At 35.3% G+C, this 12,631-nt stretch overlaps 1 protein-coding gene across 6 annotated transcripts in view; it reads right to left on the minus strand.

The window, feature by feature from the left end:
• Window positions 1-755: 755 nt before the first annotated feature.
• LOC102518201 overlaps window positions 756-12,631 on the minus strand; it is a 35,066-nt gene continuing 23,190 nt past the window's right edge. For 3 of the 6 annotated variants that reach the window (XM_006186384.3, XM_032481873.1, XM_032481874.1), the window contains 3 exons: window positions 11,309-11,399; window positions 9,275-9,743; window positions 756-1,062 (listed from right to left, as the gene is read on the minus strand). In XM_006186384.3, coding sequence (XP_006186446.1) covers window positions 9,627-9,743; window positions 11,309-11,399 — 208 coding nt within the window. In that variant the 3' untranslated portion in view covers window positions 756-1,062; window positions 9,275-9,626. Of the gene's footprint in view, window positions 1,066-3,504; window positions 3,577-9,274; window positions 9,744-11,308; window positions 11,400-12,631 lie in introns of all 6 variants that reach the window. The other 3 variants (XM_032481870.1, XM_032481871.1, XM_032481872.1) reach the window with 3 other exon arrangements.

Raw genomic sequence — 12,631 nt, forward strand, 5'->3', positions numbered from 1 at the left:
AGACAATTTTAGAATTAACGAAAATGTTAAATGTAGTGGAAGCTTAGGAACCACTATTTTTTTTTTTTAGATGACTACCATATGTACCCTTTAAAACTTGAACTTTTAGCCAGTCTTAAATGTCAGAATAAGGCAGTTTTTTAAAACCTCATTTTTATTATGAAATATACATACCAAAGAACATACAAAACATAGATGTAGATTTTTTAAAAATAACTAAAGAAACATCTGTGTACCCACAAGCTTGAGAAGAATTTCTTAAATTAACAACTTAAGAAAACTATCAAATTAATTGTCCATTCTCCAGTTGAGCTTTCACTAAATGGTTTAATTAAATCCATATGTCTATTAAAATCTACAGCTCTGATAATTTCTACTACAGAGCACTTATTTCCAGGATTGAAGATAGTTACTACAGAGTTAGGAGTTTATTATTTTTCAGAATAGTGGAGAGCTAATTAGATCCCTATGGCTTGTAAAAATAGAACCTCGTGGTTTTTTAATGGAAAAGTGTGACTGGAAACTCTAATTCTTTAACATTAATTTCTAAACTCAGAAGTGAGATCATGACACAATCTCTTGGCAAGTTTCTAAGATTTTTCTAGGGAGTAACTACCCTGACTGGGTAAAGAATGAATCTCAGATGAATATTAATTTCTTCTTTAATTGAGTAAGATTTGAGTTAAAGGTAAGTTAGTATTATCAAGTGGAATCTGTATTAGTTATCTGTTGCTGCACAACAAATTACCACTTAGTAGCTTGAGGCAGTAAACATTTATTATCTCAGAGTCTGTGGGTTAGGAAGCTGGGCATGGCTCAGCTGGGTCTTCTGACCCTGGGTGTCTCGCAAGGCTGCAGTCAAGGCGCTGGCTGTTTTTACAGCCTTAGTGCTTGACTGGACCTAGATCCACTTCTGCCTCACTCAGGACGATGTTGGGAAGAGTTAGTTCCTCTCAGGGTGTTGCGCTGATGGCCTCAGTTCCTCACTGGCTGTTGACTGGAGGCTGTTCTCTGTTCTTTGCCACCTCGACCTATCCATTGGGCAGCTCATAGCATGGCAGTCTGCTTCATCAGAATGAGTAAGTGAAAGATAGAGAGAGAAAGATGAAAGTCATAGATATTGTAATCCAGTCTCAGATAGGATATCACTTTTGCAATATTCTGTTCATTAGAAATAAGTTACTACGTTCAGTCCACCCACAACGGGAGGAAATTACACAAGGATGTGAAAGCCAAGAAGTAGGGATCGTTATGAGCCTCAAAAAGGAGCAGATGATGTTTTATTCTTGGGCAATTAGTGGAGGGTAATAACCACATCCCCAGTCCATTGGCACCCTTATATAGTATCATTTCTACTGTGCTTTTCATCTTATCAGTAGCCTGTGGGCTCATTTCATCCATTTAACAAGACTGTTGACCATATAGCTTTTAGGTGATTAGGGTCCAGGAAAGCCTGCTGGAGAGGTCATAGTATTACAATTCCCTTCCTTTGCACCACTCTGTATGAAAACTGTGTTTGAAACTTTCCATGCCTTTTGTTGGCACAGAGGTGATTATTTTTCTGTTTGGAAAATGTGAGATAACTCATCTGAGGTGATTTTATTTAAACAGACATGGGAAAAATATATATTTATTATTTCATTTTGAAAGTTAAAAAAAATAATTTCTTCTGAGTTGCCTTCTCCATTCTGTCATTCTGTAACTTGTGCTGGAAAATTATCCTACTTGTTTTTGGCTTCAGTATAGTAACAACTAACCACTTGAAAATTAAGTTTTATGTTCTGGGCCTTCCAGAATTTTAAGCAAATTTCTCAAATTTTACTTAGGAGCAAATTGCAGAAGGGTGGGTTTTTAAAAAGTTGCTAGTCCTAGAATGTGTTTAATGCTTGAAGCTGTAAAAATCACGATTTAATAAATGATTAAAAGAATTTTTGATGTTTTCTAAAAGCCTTTGAGTTGTTACTTAAGTTGCTTAATTATTAGCTGGTACTATAATATCATGGCAAAGTATCATGATTGTTTTTCTTCTCAATTGTTCATTTTAGGCTTTTTGTTCTTTGCCTATTTTTTTTCAGCTTCCTCCATCTTTTGAAATAAAAAAAAAAATCAGATAGAGTGGAAAGACCGCCTAACAAGTAGTGCATTGAGTAGAGTCTTCAGAAGTTTACTGCCTCAGCAGTTGGGCCAAATATGCCCTATATTAAAGGCTGTTCTGCACATGCCCAACAAAGCTTAAAAGTAAGCTTTGAAAGGACCAAACTGTTTTCAAGTAACATAGCTGCATCCCAGAACAAAACCCTCAAATGTGTAAAGGAATACAAAAACTCCAGCACAATGGCATCCAGTCAAAAATTAGAAGGTATTCAAAAAGCAGGAAAATACAATCTGTAATGAGGAAAAAATTAATCAATAGAATCAGTCCCAGAAATGACACAGATGATAGAATTAGTTAAATAGGTTAGGGATATTAAAACAGCTATTATAAATATACTCCATATCTTCAAAAAGGTACAGGAAAGTGCAAGCATGGAAAGAAGAGGTATGTAAAATACTAAAAAAAGACCCACAGCAAGAGAGAATGTGACAATGGATGTATGTATGTTCATGTATAACTGAAAAATTGTGCTCTACACTGGAATTTGACACAACATTGTAAAATGACTATAACTCACTAAAAAAAAAGTTAAAAAAAAATACCCAAATCAAACTTCTAGAGATAACAAACAAAAACAGTAACAATGTCTAAAATGAACAATGCTCTGGATAGGATTAACAGCACACTGGACGCTGCTGAAGAATAGATTAGTAAAGTTGAAGACATAGCAACAGAAATTATTCAAAACGGAGCACAGAAAGATAAAAGACTGGAGGAAAAAAGAGTAAAGGAAAAGCATCACTGAACTGAGGGACATCATGCAGCCTAACAGCCTAATGTAGTTAGAGTCTCAAAAGGGGAGGAGAAAAATGGAGGGATGGATTAAATATCTGATAAAATAATGACCAGAAGTTTCCCAAATTTGATGAAAACTATAAACTCACAGATCCAAGAAGCTCAATAAATCTCAAGTCAAAGAAACATGAAATAAAACACACCAATGCACATCAAAATTAAATTGTCAAGAACCAGTAACAAAAATAGAATATTAAAAGCAGCCAGAAGAGGGGGGAGGGTATAGCTCAAGTGGTAGAGCTCATGCCTAGCACACATGAGGTCCTGGGTTCAATCCTCAGTATCTACATTAAAATAAATAAATAAATAGACCTAATCACCACCTGCCCCCCCCCCCCCCGCCCAAAGCAGCCAGAGAAACAAGATACAAATACTGAACAACAAAGGTAAGAATGACAGAAGCAGTGCAAGCCAGAGTAGTACATGAGCAACATCCTCAAAGTACTGAAAGATGAAACTGTCAACCTAGGATTTTGAATCCAGCAAAAACCTTTCAGAAATAAAGTGAAAATAAAGACATTTTCAGACATATAAAAGCTGAAAGAATTACTCACCAGCAGACCAGTTGAAGAAATGGAAAAGGTATTTCTTTAGGCACAAGGAAAATGTGCAATTGTCACCAAAACCTAAATTTTTATCACCACAAAAGAAATTTTTTATCTATTAGTAGTCCCCTCCCATTCTCCCTCTGCCCCACTCCTACTCTGAGCAACCACTAACATACTTCCTGTTTCTATAGATTTGTCTATTCTGGACATTTCACATAAACAGAATCATAGAATGTGATATTTTGTGACTGGCTTCTTTCACTTAGTATGTTTTAAAGATTCATCCATGTTCTAGCGCAGATTAATACCTCATTTCTTTTTATTCTGAATAAATCAGTTCCATTCATCAGTTGATATTTGTGTCCCCTACCCGACTTTTTGGCTATCACAATAATGTTCTATGAGTATTTGTTCATAGTACAAGTTTCTATGCTAGATGTTTATTTCCCTTTCTCTTGGGTATGTATCTAGGAGTGGAAGTACAGGTCATACAACTCTATGTTCAACATTTTGAGGAACTACCAAATTGTTTTCCAAAGCAGCCATACCACTTTATGCTCCTACCAGCAATATAGGAAGGTTCTAATTTCTCAACATCAACCTAAAGTATTTTTCAAGCTTAATTTTATCCCATAAATTGTGGGTCCCAGGTTGGCAGAATACAGATACATTTTAAGGCAGTTGCCTTTTCCCACTATGCAAAGAAGCTCCAAATATAATTTTTCTTTTTCTAAGAAAATGGAGTTTGACTAGTTTATCCTAAGGTAAGTCCTAACTCTAAAACTCTGTACTTCTCTGAATCCTTCATCTTCCAACAGAAAGTGTGTCTTCTTATTTGCACCTTACAGTTTGACCTGAATAATGATGTCTGTTTTGGCAAGGAAAAATAAACAAAACTGGAATCCAAAAACTGAGTCATTGTTTTAAGTAAATCATATATAGTCTCTGCTAGTTGCCCCTTCTGCCTATAAGCCAAAATCTTCGCCTATTTTCCATCTCTTCTGCTTTTGAAAACTTCAGGTATTATTTTATAATGCATGCACAATTTAGTAAATGAGAGAAAAAAGGGAAGAGATTGAACTTAACATTCAGTATAAGTAACTTTCAATGTAAAAACAGAATCACATTAATAATTTCCATCTAGGATGTTTATATTCATCGTGTTAAGCAATACCAATACAAATATTAAAGCCATATTGTGCTTCTCTGTTACTCAAAAGCCACAAATTTTGAACTATGATCTAGTTGTCATTTTTCCTCTTGGATTAAACACCCAACAGATTTATAAGTCATAGCTTTAACTCATACATTTGACAAATGCTCAAGCAACTCTCATACTGATGAGGAATCCAAAGGCAAAATGAAGAGGCTTCTCTTCATGAGAATCTGTTGATTTTGTCCTTAATATTAGGCTATGAAATTGAAAACATAGAGCAGCATAACAAAAGAGCATAGGCTTTGGTGTTCAGATAGAAAACAGGGTTGAATCCTGGCTCTGCCATTTACTAGCTGAACAACATCTGGAAAGTTTCTTACCTTCACTAAAACTCAGTGTTAAATGAGATTAATAAATAACTCTTACTTCACTGATCCATTGACATGGTCAATAGGTAATGTACTGTGTACAAAATGTGTCAATAAATTTTAGGGATTTTTTTTTTGGCCTGAAAATCTTCCTTGAGGACTCAGTACTTAAATACATATCACCCTTCCTGGTCTAGGAATCTGTCTTTGATTTAGGTCAGTATGGAAGTGGTTTGTTTTTTTTTTATGTTTAGAGGGTGTACTGGGGATTGAACCCATGACCTTGAGCATGCTAAGCATGCGCTCCACCACTTGAGCTATACCCTCCTCCCTAGTATGGAAGTGTTTTAATAGAGTCTGCTTAAGAACTGATTCCTTAGCTTGTGATATTTCCTTCCGTTAGATTTAGGTGAGATTTTTCATATATATATTTTTCAGTCTACAAAAGTACATTTTCATTAATCCACATTGAACTTATTCCTAGGAGGTTATCTTGGGCATATTTCTCTTTCCTCATCTACCTCTAAGAAAGTAGAAATTTGAGAAAACCATTAAGTTTTAGATGGATCATTGTTGTTGACAAAAAGCAACCTGAAGTTCAACACTCTTAGAAATGAGCATTGATAAATCGCTTGATACAATTATGACTATTATATCTATTAATTTTCTTGGGATATTCTTTGGATAAAGAGACAAAAATCAGTTCCAACTTGTATTCTATGTATGTGCTTTTTCATGTGTATATCTCAAGGTGTTTATCATTCAGTAGTGTACATACTCATGAAACTCATGGTCTGAAAACATTAATTAATTTTACAAGTGGGTAAGCTACAGCCTGAAGTGGTTGAGTTGCTTTAGGCACAGGGACAAGTCTAGGGAAGTTAAGAGCAGCCCAAGTTCCAAGGCCCGTTTAATTAATATTGTATCCAGGAAATGAGTTCTTAAAAGCAGAAATCTTTTACTGTGCTACCACATCCCCAGTGAAACCCTTAAGGGTTAGTTTCCCCCTCACCCCTGCAGCTAGATTCTTACTTCATTACATGAAAGATGTTTGGAACTCTATGCCCTATCTAGATCCTTCTCTTCAATGCTAATAACGTTGTTTATCTTGTGTGTATTTTTTCACTCTTGGTAGGTTCCTTTTCAAGTTGTCTTAGTTTTTGCTTTTTAGCATTCCTTTTTGGGTCATATACTTAGAATTTAACATTTTTCTTATGCTGATATTGATTCCATTGAGGAGATTTCTTGCTATTATCTTTTGACTAAATAAATTTGCTATAATGCCTCATTTTCTTATGCATCTTTAGAAATGTAACTTTAAAAATTCTATTCACTTCTGGATTTATGTACTCCCCAACAAACTGCCAAGGCCTTCTAAACACCTCCTGACCCCTTTTGTTTCCCTCCATCCCCAGAGTCACTGCCTTAGTTCATTTCTACTGGGCTCACTGGACCACCACAGTGGCTTCCTGACAAGGCTATCCCCTTGCCTCTTATTTTTAATCATCATAGATCATGTCTCCAGAATTGTGTTTCTGTAATTTTATTCTGACTGTATCAGTATGCTGCTTAAAATCTTTGAATGGCTCACCCTGACTCAGAATAAGATGGGATCTCCTTTGCCTGGCATACCATGCCCTTCTGATCTGGCATCCACCTACTTCACCACCCTCATGTGGTGAAGTAATCCTACCCTGGACTCTACAAACTAAAATACTGTCCTCCGTGTTTCTGCACATACTGTTCCCTCTACCAGGAACAACTTCTCTTACCCTGTATCTATTGTATCCCTTGCTCTCCTTAACAGTGTGAGTTCCTTCAGGGTGAAGCCAAGTGTTCTATTTTTGTATCTGTGAGGCTGGCAGAGTGGGAGCTTATATACATGTTTGTATAATTAGCGCAATTAATAGCTGAATGGCTGTAGAATTCACCACCAATAGAAAATACCTCATAATGTCTACTGATGAGGTTTTCATGAAACTCTGGAATGTTTAAGCTGTGCTATCCCAAAACAGGACCTGGTTAGGATCTCAAGGGGTCTGCATTAGTAGAGGGGACTGGAGATTGGATAAAGGAATGAGGTGACAAAACCTGGATATGTTCTACGGAGTTTAGTAATTTTAAAGGAATACTGGCAGAAAAAAGTTCTCAAGTTCTAATAAGCAACTTAATTTTGTTTCCTATCAATTTAACTTTCATCAAATTGGTTATGTATTTTTATAAGGCAACAAGACAAATAATTTGGACATTTACCATAATCTTAATGTTTTCAGTTGCCTGAGCACCAGTAATGCTATATGAAAAAGTGTTTTTCTTTTTGTTTTGTGTATTTTTCATTTGGCTGCTGAAATATGAAAGTATCTTAACTCTTACTCCCTTCCCTATCCCCGCACCCCTACCCCATAACCGGAGCCTTTGGAGACAGACAGCATGACATCAGAGGGTAGAGAGGGAGGCTGAAGCTAAGGAGTGACAAACTGCAAGAAGTGTAAGAATTCTGACACCAAAAGTTCTCCAAAAGTGAAAAATTAGCTTTTTAAATGACAGTAATTGACTCTAGACCAATACATAGACATTTAAAAACTTAAGTTAAATAATGCCATATACAGAATATTAATAGTAGTATAGGAATGTCTCCTCAATATCCTATAATTCTAATATTTGCCTCAAGCATCTGTTTAAAAATGTGTTAAGCACATACATACCATACAGAATATTTTCCAATATTTTAGACTGTTTACACCTTTTTTTCTTTTTCTATCAGCTAAAGATCCAGTTTATTTTAACATCTAAAAACAATAGCAATGACAACAGTATTTAAAAAATCATCCATTCTTTTTCTGTAACTTTAATCATCTACCTATGGAAACCTCCTACAATCTGTACTCTTGACTATATTCTACCAATGGTAGCTGAATACTTTTATTTTACAGGGGAGGGTCTGAGTGATTTGAAACTAGGTGTACAAACAGACTTCCCCCTCATTATCTAGAGTGTTGCCCATGCTCTCCCTGTCCTGTCCAGGGCCTTCCGGAATAGGAGTTCTGGCACTCACCCAAGGGCCACAGCAGACTTTGCTTCGGAGGCTTATTTCTGAGGAGCAGTCAAGCACTAGGGCCACTGGGTTTCCAAGTTTAGCAATTATAGTTTCTTAAGAATAGGCACAGCGTGAAGTGAATTCAGTTAAGTGTTATGTTTATAATTATGTGTCGTATTACTAATAAACTCATTTTTTCATGGATGATTACTATTTATATCTTATATAACACTATTTGCTAGCTTTATTCTTTGTTGTATTTGAAGTTTAAGTGCCTAAATGTAAGTTATTATAGTAAACCAATAAATGTATTTAATTATATATAAAACAATCATATAAATAATGGCTACAAGCTACTTTAAAATACTTTAAATTTTCTCCTTTTCAATAAATCTTTCCAAAATCTCAGAAAATCTTCACAGCCTCCTGGGAAAATCCATCAGTCATTACTCAGAGATGTCAGAAGTTTATAGTGACTTCTTTTTGGGTGACTAGCATGGTAAGAATGTTTAATGGGTTAGCAGGAATAAGTAATGCCTGTGTGAATAAGAAATTATTGGAATTCATTGCAGCATTTATTCTGATATTCAATATTATACCAGGTCCTAAATATTAAACTTATTAATATCAAAATAAAGGTGAAGTTCCAAACTTGTTTTTATATTTTTAGCATTTTATTTGCCTACTGACCAATAATTTTATTTTAAAAGTTAAGAGTTAAGAGTTGACTGCCACTGCAAATTCTTTTTCAGAAGCAAGTGATGACAAAAAGTATATTAGATAAATCCCTTTTAAAAGATAGATCTGCAAAAGGTTCTGCAATTCCAAAATGTGATTTAGTTTGGTTTAAAAAAGTAATTTAAATATAATTCTAAACATTAGATTACTGGAACTAGTTAAGTGTTTAAATTTTGATGTTTCATTGTATTCTTTAAAAAAAAAGTTTTGCTTTTCCTGATTTCAAGAAATACAATCATTACAGAAAAAAATGGAAAATTCAGAAAAGCACAGGAAAGAAAAAAAATTAAATCATCAGTAACTGTTCCACCTAGATAGAATCTCTATTTATATTTTAAAGGCTATTTCTTTAGTTTTGCTTTTTCCTAGAAATTGCAATTATTTATTTTAGTCCTCGCACTAGGCTCCTCAGATTAAGCTGTGTACGAGGAATCTTACAGAACAGAGATATAATCAATGGGGTACAATGTAACCTACCTTCTCTTCTGCCCTTGTCCCAGGATAGATGCCACTTCTGATCTTCTTTTGTGTCATATCTGGACTTGGTATACAGAGTAAGTGACTAAAGAAAGACACGTATTTATATTTTTAACAGAATAAAAGAAACCAGGGGAAAACGAAAATTTTTTCAGATAAACTATTTTAATAAAATTATCATGCAAAGCAAACATAGACACACACACAACTATTTACAAATATGTAAGCATATGTATAAAGACCAGAAAGGAAACAGAAAAAAGAGGTCTTAGGATACTGGGGTTATGTTTCTTTTTCATTATTTTGTAATATATTCAACAAAGCATTACACTGAGGTAGGACTATTTTAGTGTTAGAGAATCTTATATAAATGTATTTGTTTAAGGGCTTCCCTGTCAATATCCTTTTCTGGGTAGACATCATAGTTCAGTGGTACTTCATCAACCCAGGAAGATAACTGTATATTAACCTGGAAAAAAAAAAAAAGGTTACAAACAAATATGAAAATTGCAGGATGAACCTATTGTCTTGAATTTCAAGAAATCACGACTAACTAAGTAACTGAACACAACAGATATTTATTACAATGAGTGGGACCAAGTTCTACACGATGATGCCACATGTACATGTATTCTTTGTCATACTAAATGGTAAGTCTGTGGATTCAGGGACTTAATACTTGGATTTTGGAACTTGAAAGAATAAAGAACATATAGAATAATTGTTTTCATGTAATTCATTTAATAATTACCATTAGGCTTAAACAGTAAAAGACTAAAATAACAATGGGAATACACAAAGAACACAGAAAAACTGTTCATATATACACAGTGATGGTACTAAGAAGTTTCATGAGAGGAGCTAATTTCCCTCCATAACCTTCGTCAGGCCCTTCCTTTCACATTGCAAACTTGGGTCTCCATGACACAGAAATTCTGGAGCCACCAATGGATGTAACTGCCTAAAGCAGTTTCATTAGATAAGAAAGCAATAAAGTTATTCAAGAATTTCTGTATAAGGACTCTTAAATGTTAATTTCTGTTGGTTATCTAGATGGGACTTACTTATTTTGTGTGAAAGGTATGATTTTGATAACTGAAAAATCACTGAATTACTTCAATACATATAAACATCATAAACTGGAGACTATATATTTTAAAAGCTATGTTTTTATATAGTGTGAAAAAGTATGGCAGAATCACACCACTCATGGGGTAGATATCTCATGGGAAAGGAATTAGTCAGAGGGAAACCAGGGAGATTAACATCTTTTCTTTATATATTTCTGTATTACTTCCCTCGTTATGGCAAACATGAATCACTTCAGTAATTCAGATGATTGACAAAAATTTTGGTACTACTGATGACTGTTTAGTTTTTTAAAGGAAGAAACAGGTACTTAAATTTGGCAGTGCTTATATGCAAGGAAAGCTCTATTAAAGAAAATGATAATACCACTGTACTAAGAAAACTACGGTATCTTTCATCTAGGGATCTCAAAGAGCTTTACAAATATTAATTAACCTTTATAAAGGGTCAGTCTTTTGGCTTGAATCTTATTATTAAATATCAGCCTTATTTTATACGGAGAACCTGAGAAACACAGAAGCAGTTTGTGCAAGATTCTCAATTGACCTAGAAGCTAAACTGAGCACAGGATGTAGGCCTCCAGGCCATTTACTGATTCCAGAAGGCTAAACAACTCTGTTCCTTTTGTTCTCAGGAAAAAAGTTATCATGTGAGTATTCTAAGTCTTACAAATACATCATAGCATTTGCTAACCTAAAACTGTACCTGCACAGTTGGAAAAATTGGGTGGAGAAGCAAAGTACTCTATATCAAAACCAGAATTACAATTTCAGAGCTCTTAAGGCCAGTGAACAAACCACAAATCGGTTCTTAAGCCATAAGGCCTTGCTAGTCTATCGTCTGTCACTATATTCAGACTGAACACTTCTAGAACACTGTTAACAGCTATCAGAAAAGGGGAGAAAAGTTTTGACAATGAAAATGCTGGGAAGGAGGCTTACCTACCTGAAGACCTGAGAGAGACTCTTCAAGACTTGGTACTGTCACTAGTAATGATCCCCGTCTCCTTACATTATGGCTGATGTAGTCCCAGGCTCTACAACACATTAAAAACTTACTACGTTAGGTTTTACCAGACATTGGATTTTTTATTTTTTTAAGTGAGGATGAACAAAATAAAATGCAGCACAGGTGATATTCCAGATGGGCAAAAATGTTTGTCAGCAGGAAATAGGATCACAGCAACATACTAGAAATTGGTAAATTTTCTAGTGTTGGCCAAATTGTTAAGTGACAGCATTGAAGAGATTTAACAAGATGGAGATTGGGGTTAATACAAGGGATTGTGAGTAACGCCAAAAGGAAATTTTCAGAACTGATGCAGAAGTCAAAGCTGGATAGGGTTAAAACCCCTTAAGTTCTTTATGAACTGTCAAAATTTCTGCAGAATGGAACAGGGATGAGGGGTGGAAGTGGGGAAGAGTCATGGAGAAGGGCCATAGAAGACAGAAAACGAGTAAAGCCTAATGATAAAAGTATGTAATACCTAGATTAGATCTTTTAAAATAACACCAAGAGTGAAATCATACTTCGTTTGACGTCAGAAATATTCAGTGCGAAGATTTATGGACAAAACGGCACCTGAGTTCAGTGGGATTAGCAAAGTTTAAAGCATGACTGCATGCCACGTGCATGTGTCAGAGGGCAGTGTCCGTGTGACCAGTTCTGACTAACCTGTAGTGCAGACGTGAACTGGATTTCTACACTGTGCATGAGTCTTGATAGTACACCCTACTACTGAGGAACAAAGGTCAAGCAAAACAGGGATGTGCAACCCTTGCAGTGGGGCAGGTGGGCAGCTGTATCACGTGCACTTCCTTTAATTATAGCAATGGTTATTGGGTATAGAGGTTATTAGGCAAAATGATAACAAATGTTCTTTTTCTTAGGCTAGATCTAAAACCTAGTAGCATAATAACTATCACTGTGCTTGGGCTAGAGCTGTTTGTTGTTTTGATGTAGTTCCTTAGAAATTACATACTTCACAAGTTTAGTAAGAATGAAGAAGCTGAGTATACTGGCATGGTTGTGCATGGCTCCCAAAAGAGCACTTGCTGTTTCTGATAAGCTGTCATTATACTAGTTGTGTATGTTTCACCTCCTGAAAAGAATACACAGAGGCACCCTTTAAAGAATTACTCTACCAACCTGGGGTGTTACTCTGTAATGAGATCTAGCTTTTCTGAAGCCTGAGCCTTTCCTCGGTATGTTTTCTAGTATTATGATATGTTTCTATTTTCTCTTATGTGCTAACTCCTATAGCAATAT

The sequence above is a fragment of the Camelus ferus genome, chromosome 6 (genome assembly GCF_009834535.1).
Source record: "Camelus ferus isolate YT-003-E chromosome 6, BCGSAC_Cfer_1.0, whole genome shotgun sequence".
Classification (NCBI taxonomy): domain Eukaryota; kingdom Metazoa; phylum Chordata; class Mammalia; order Artiodactyla; family Camelidae; genus Camelus; species Camelus ferus.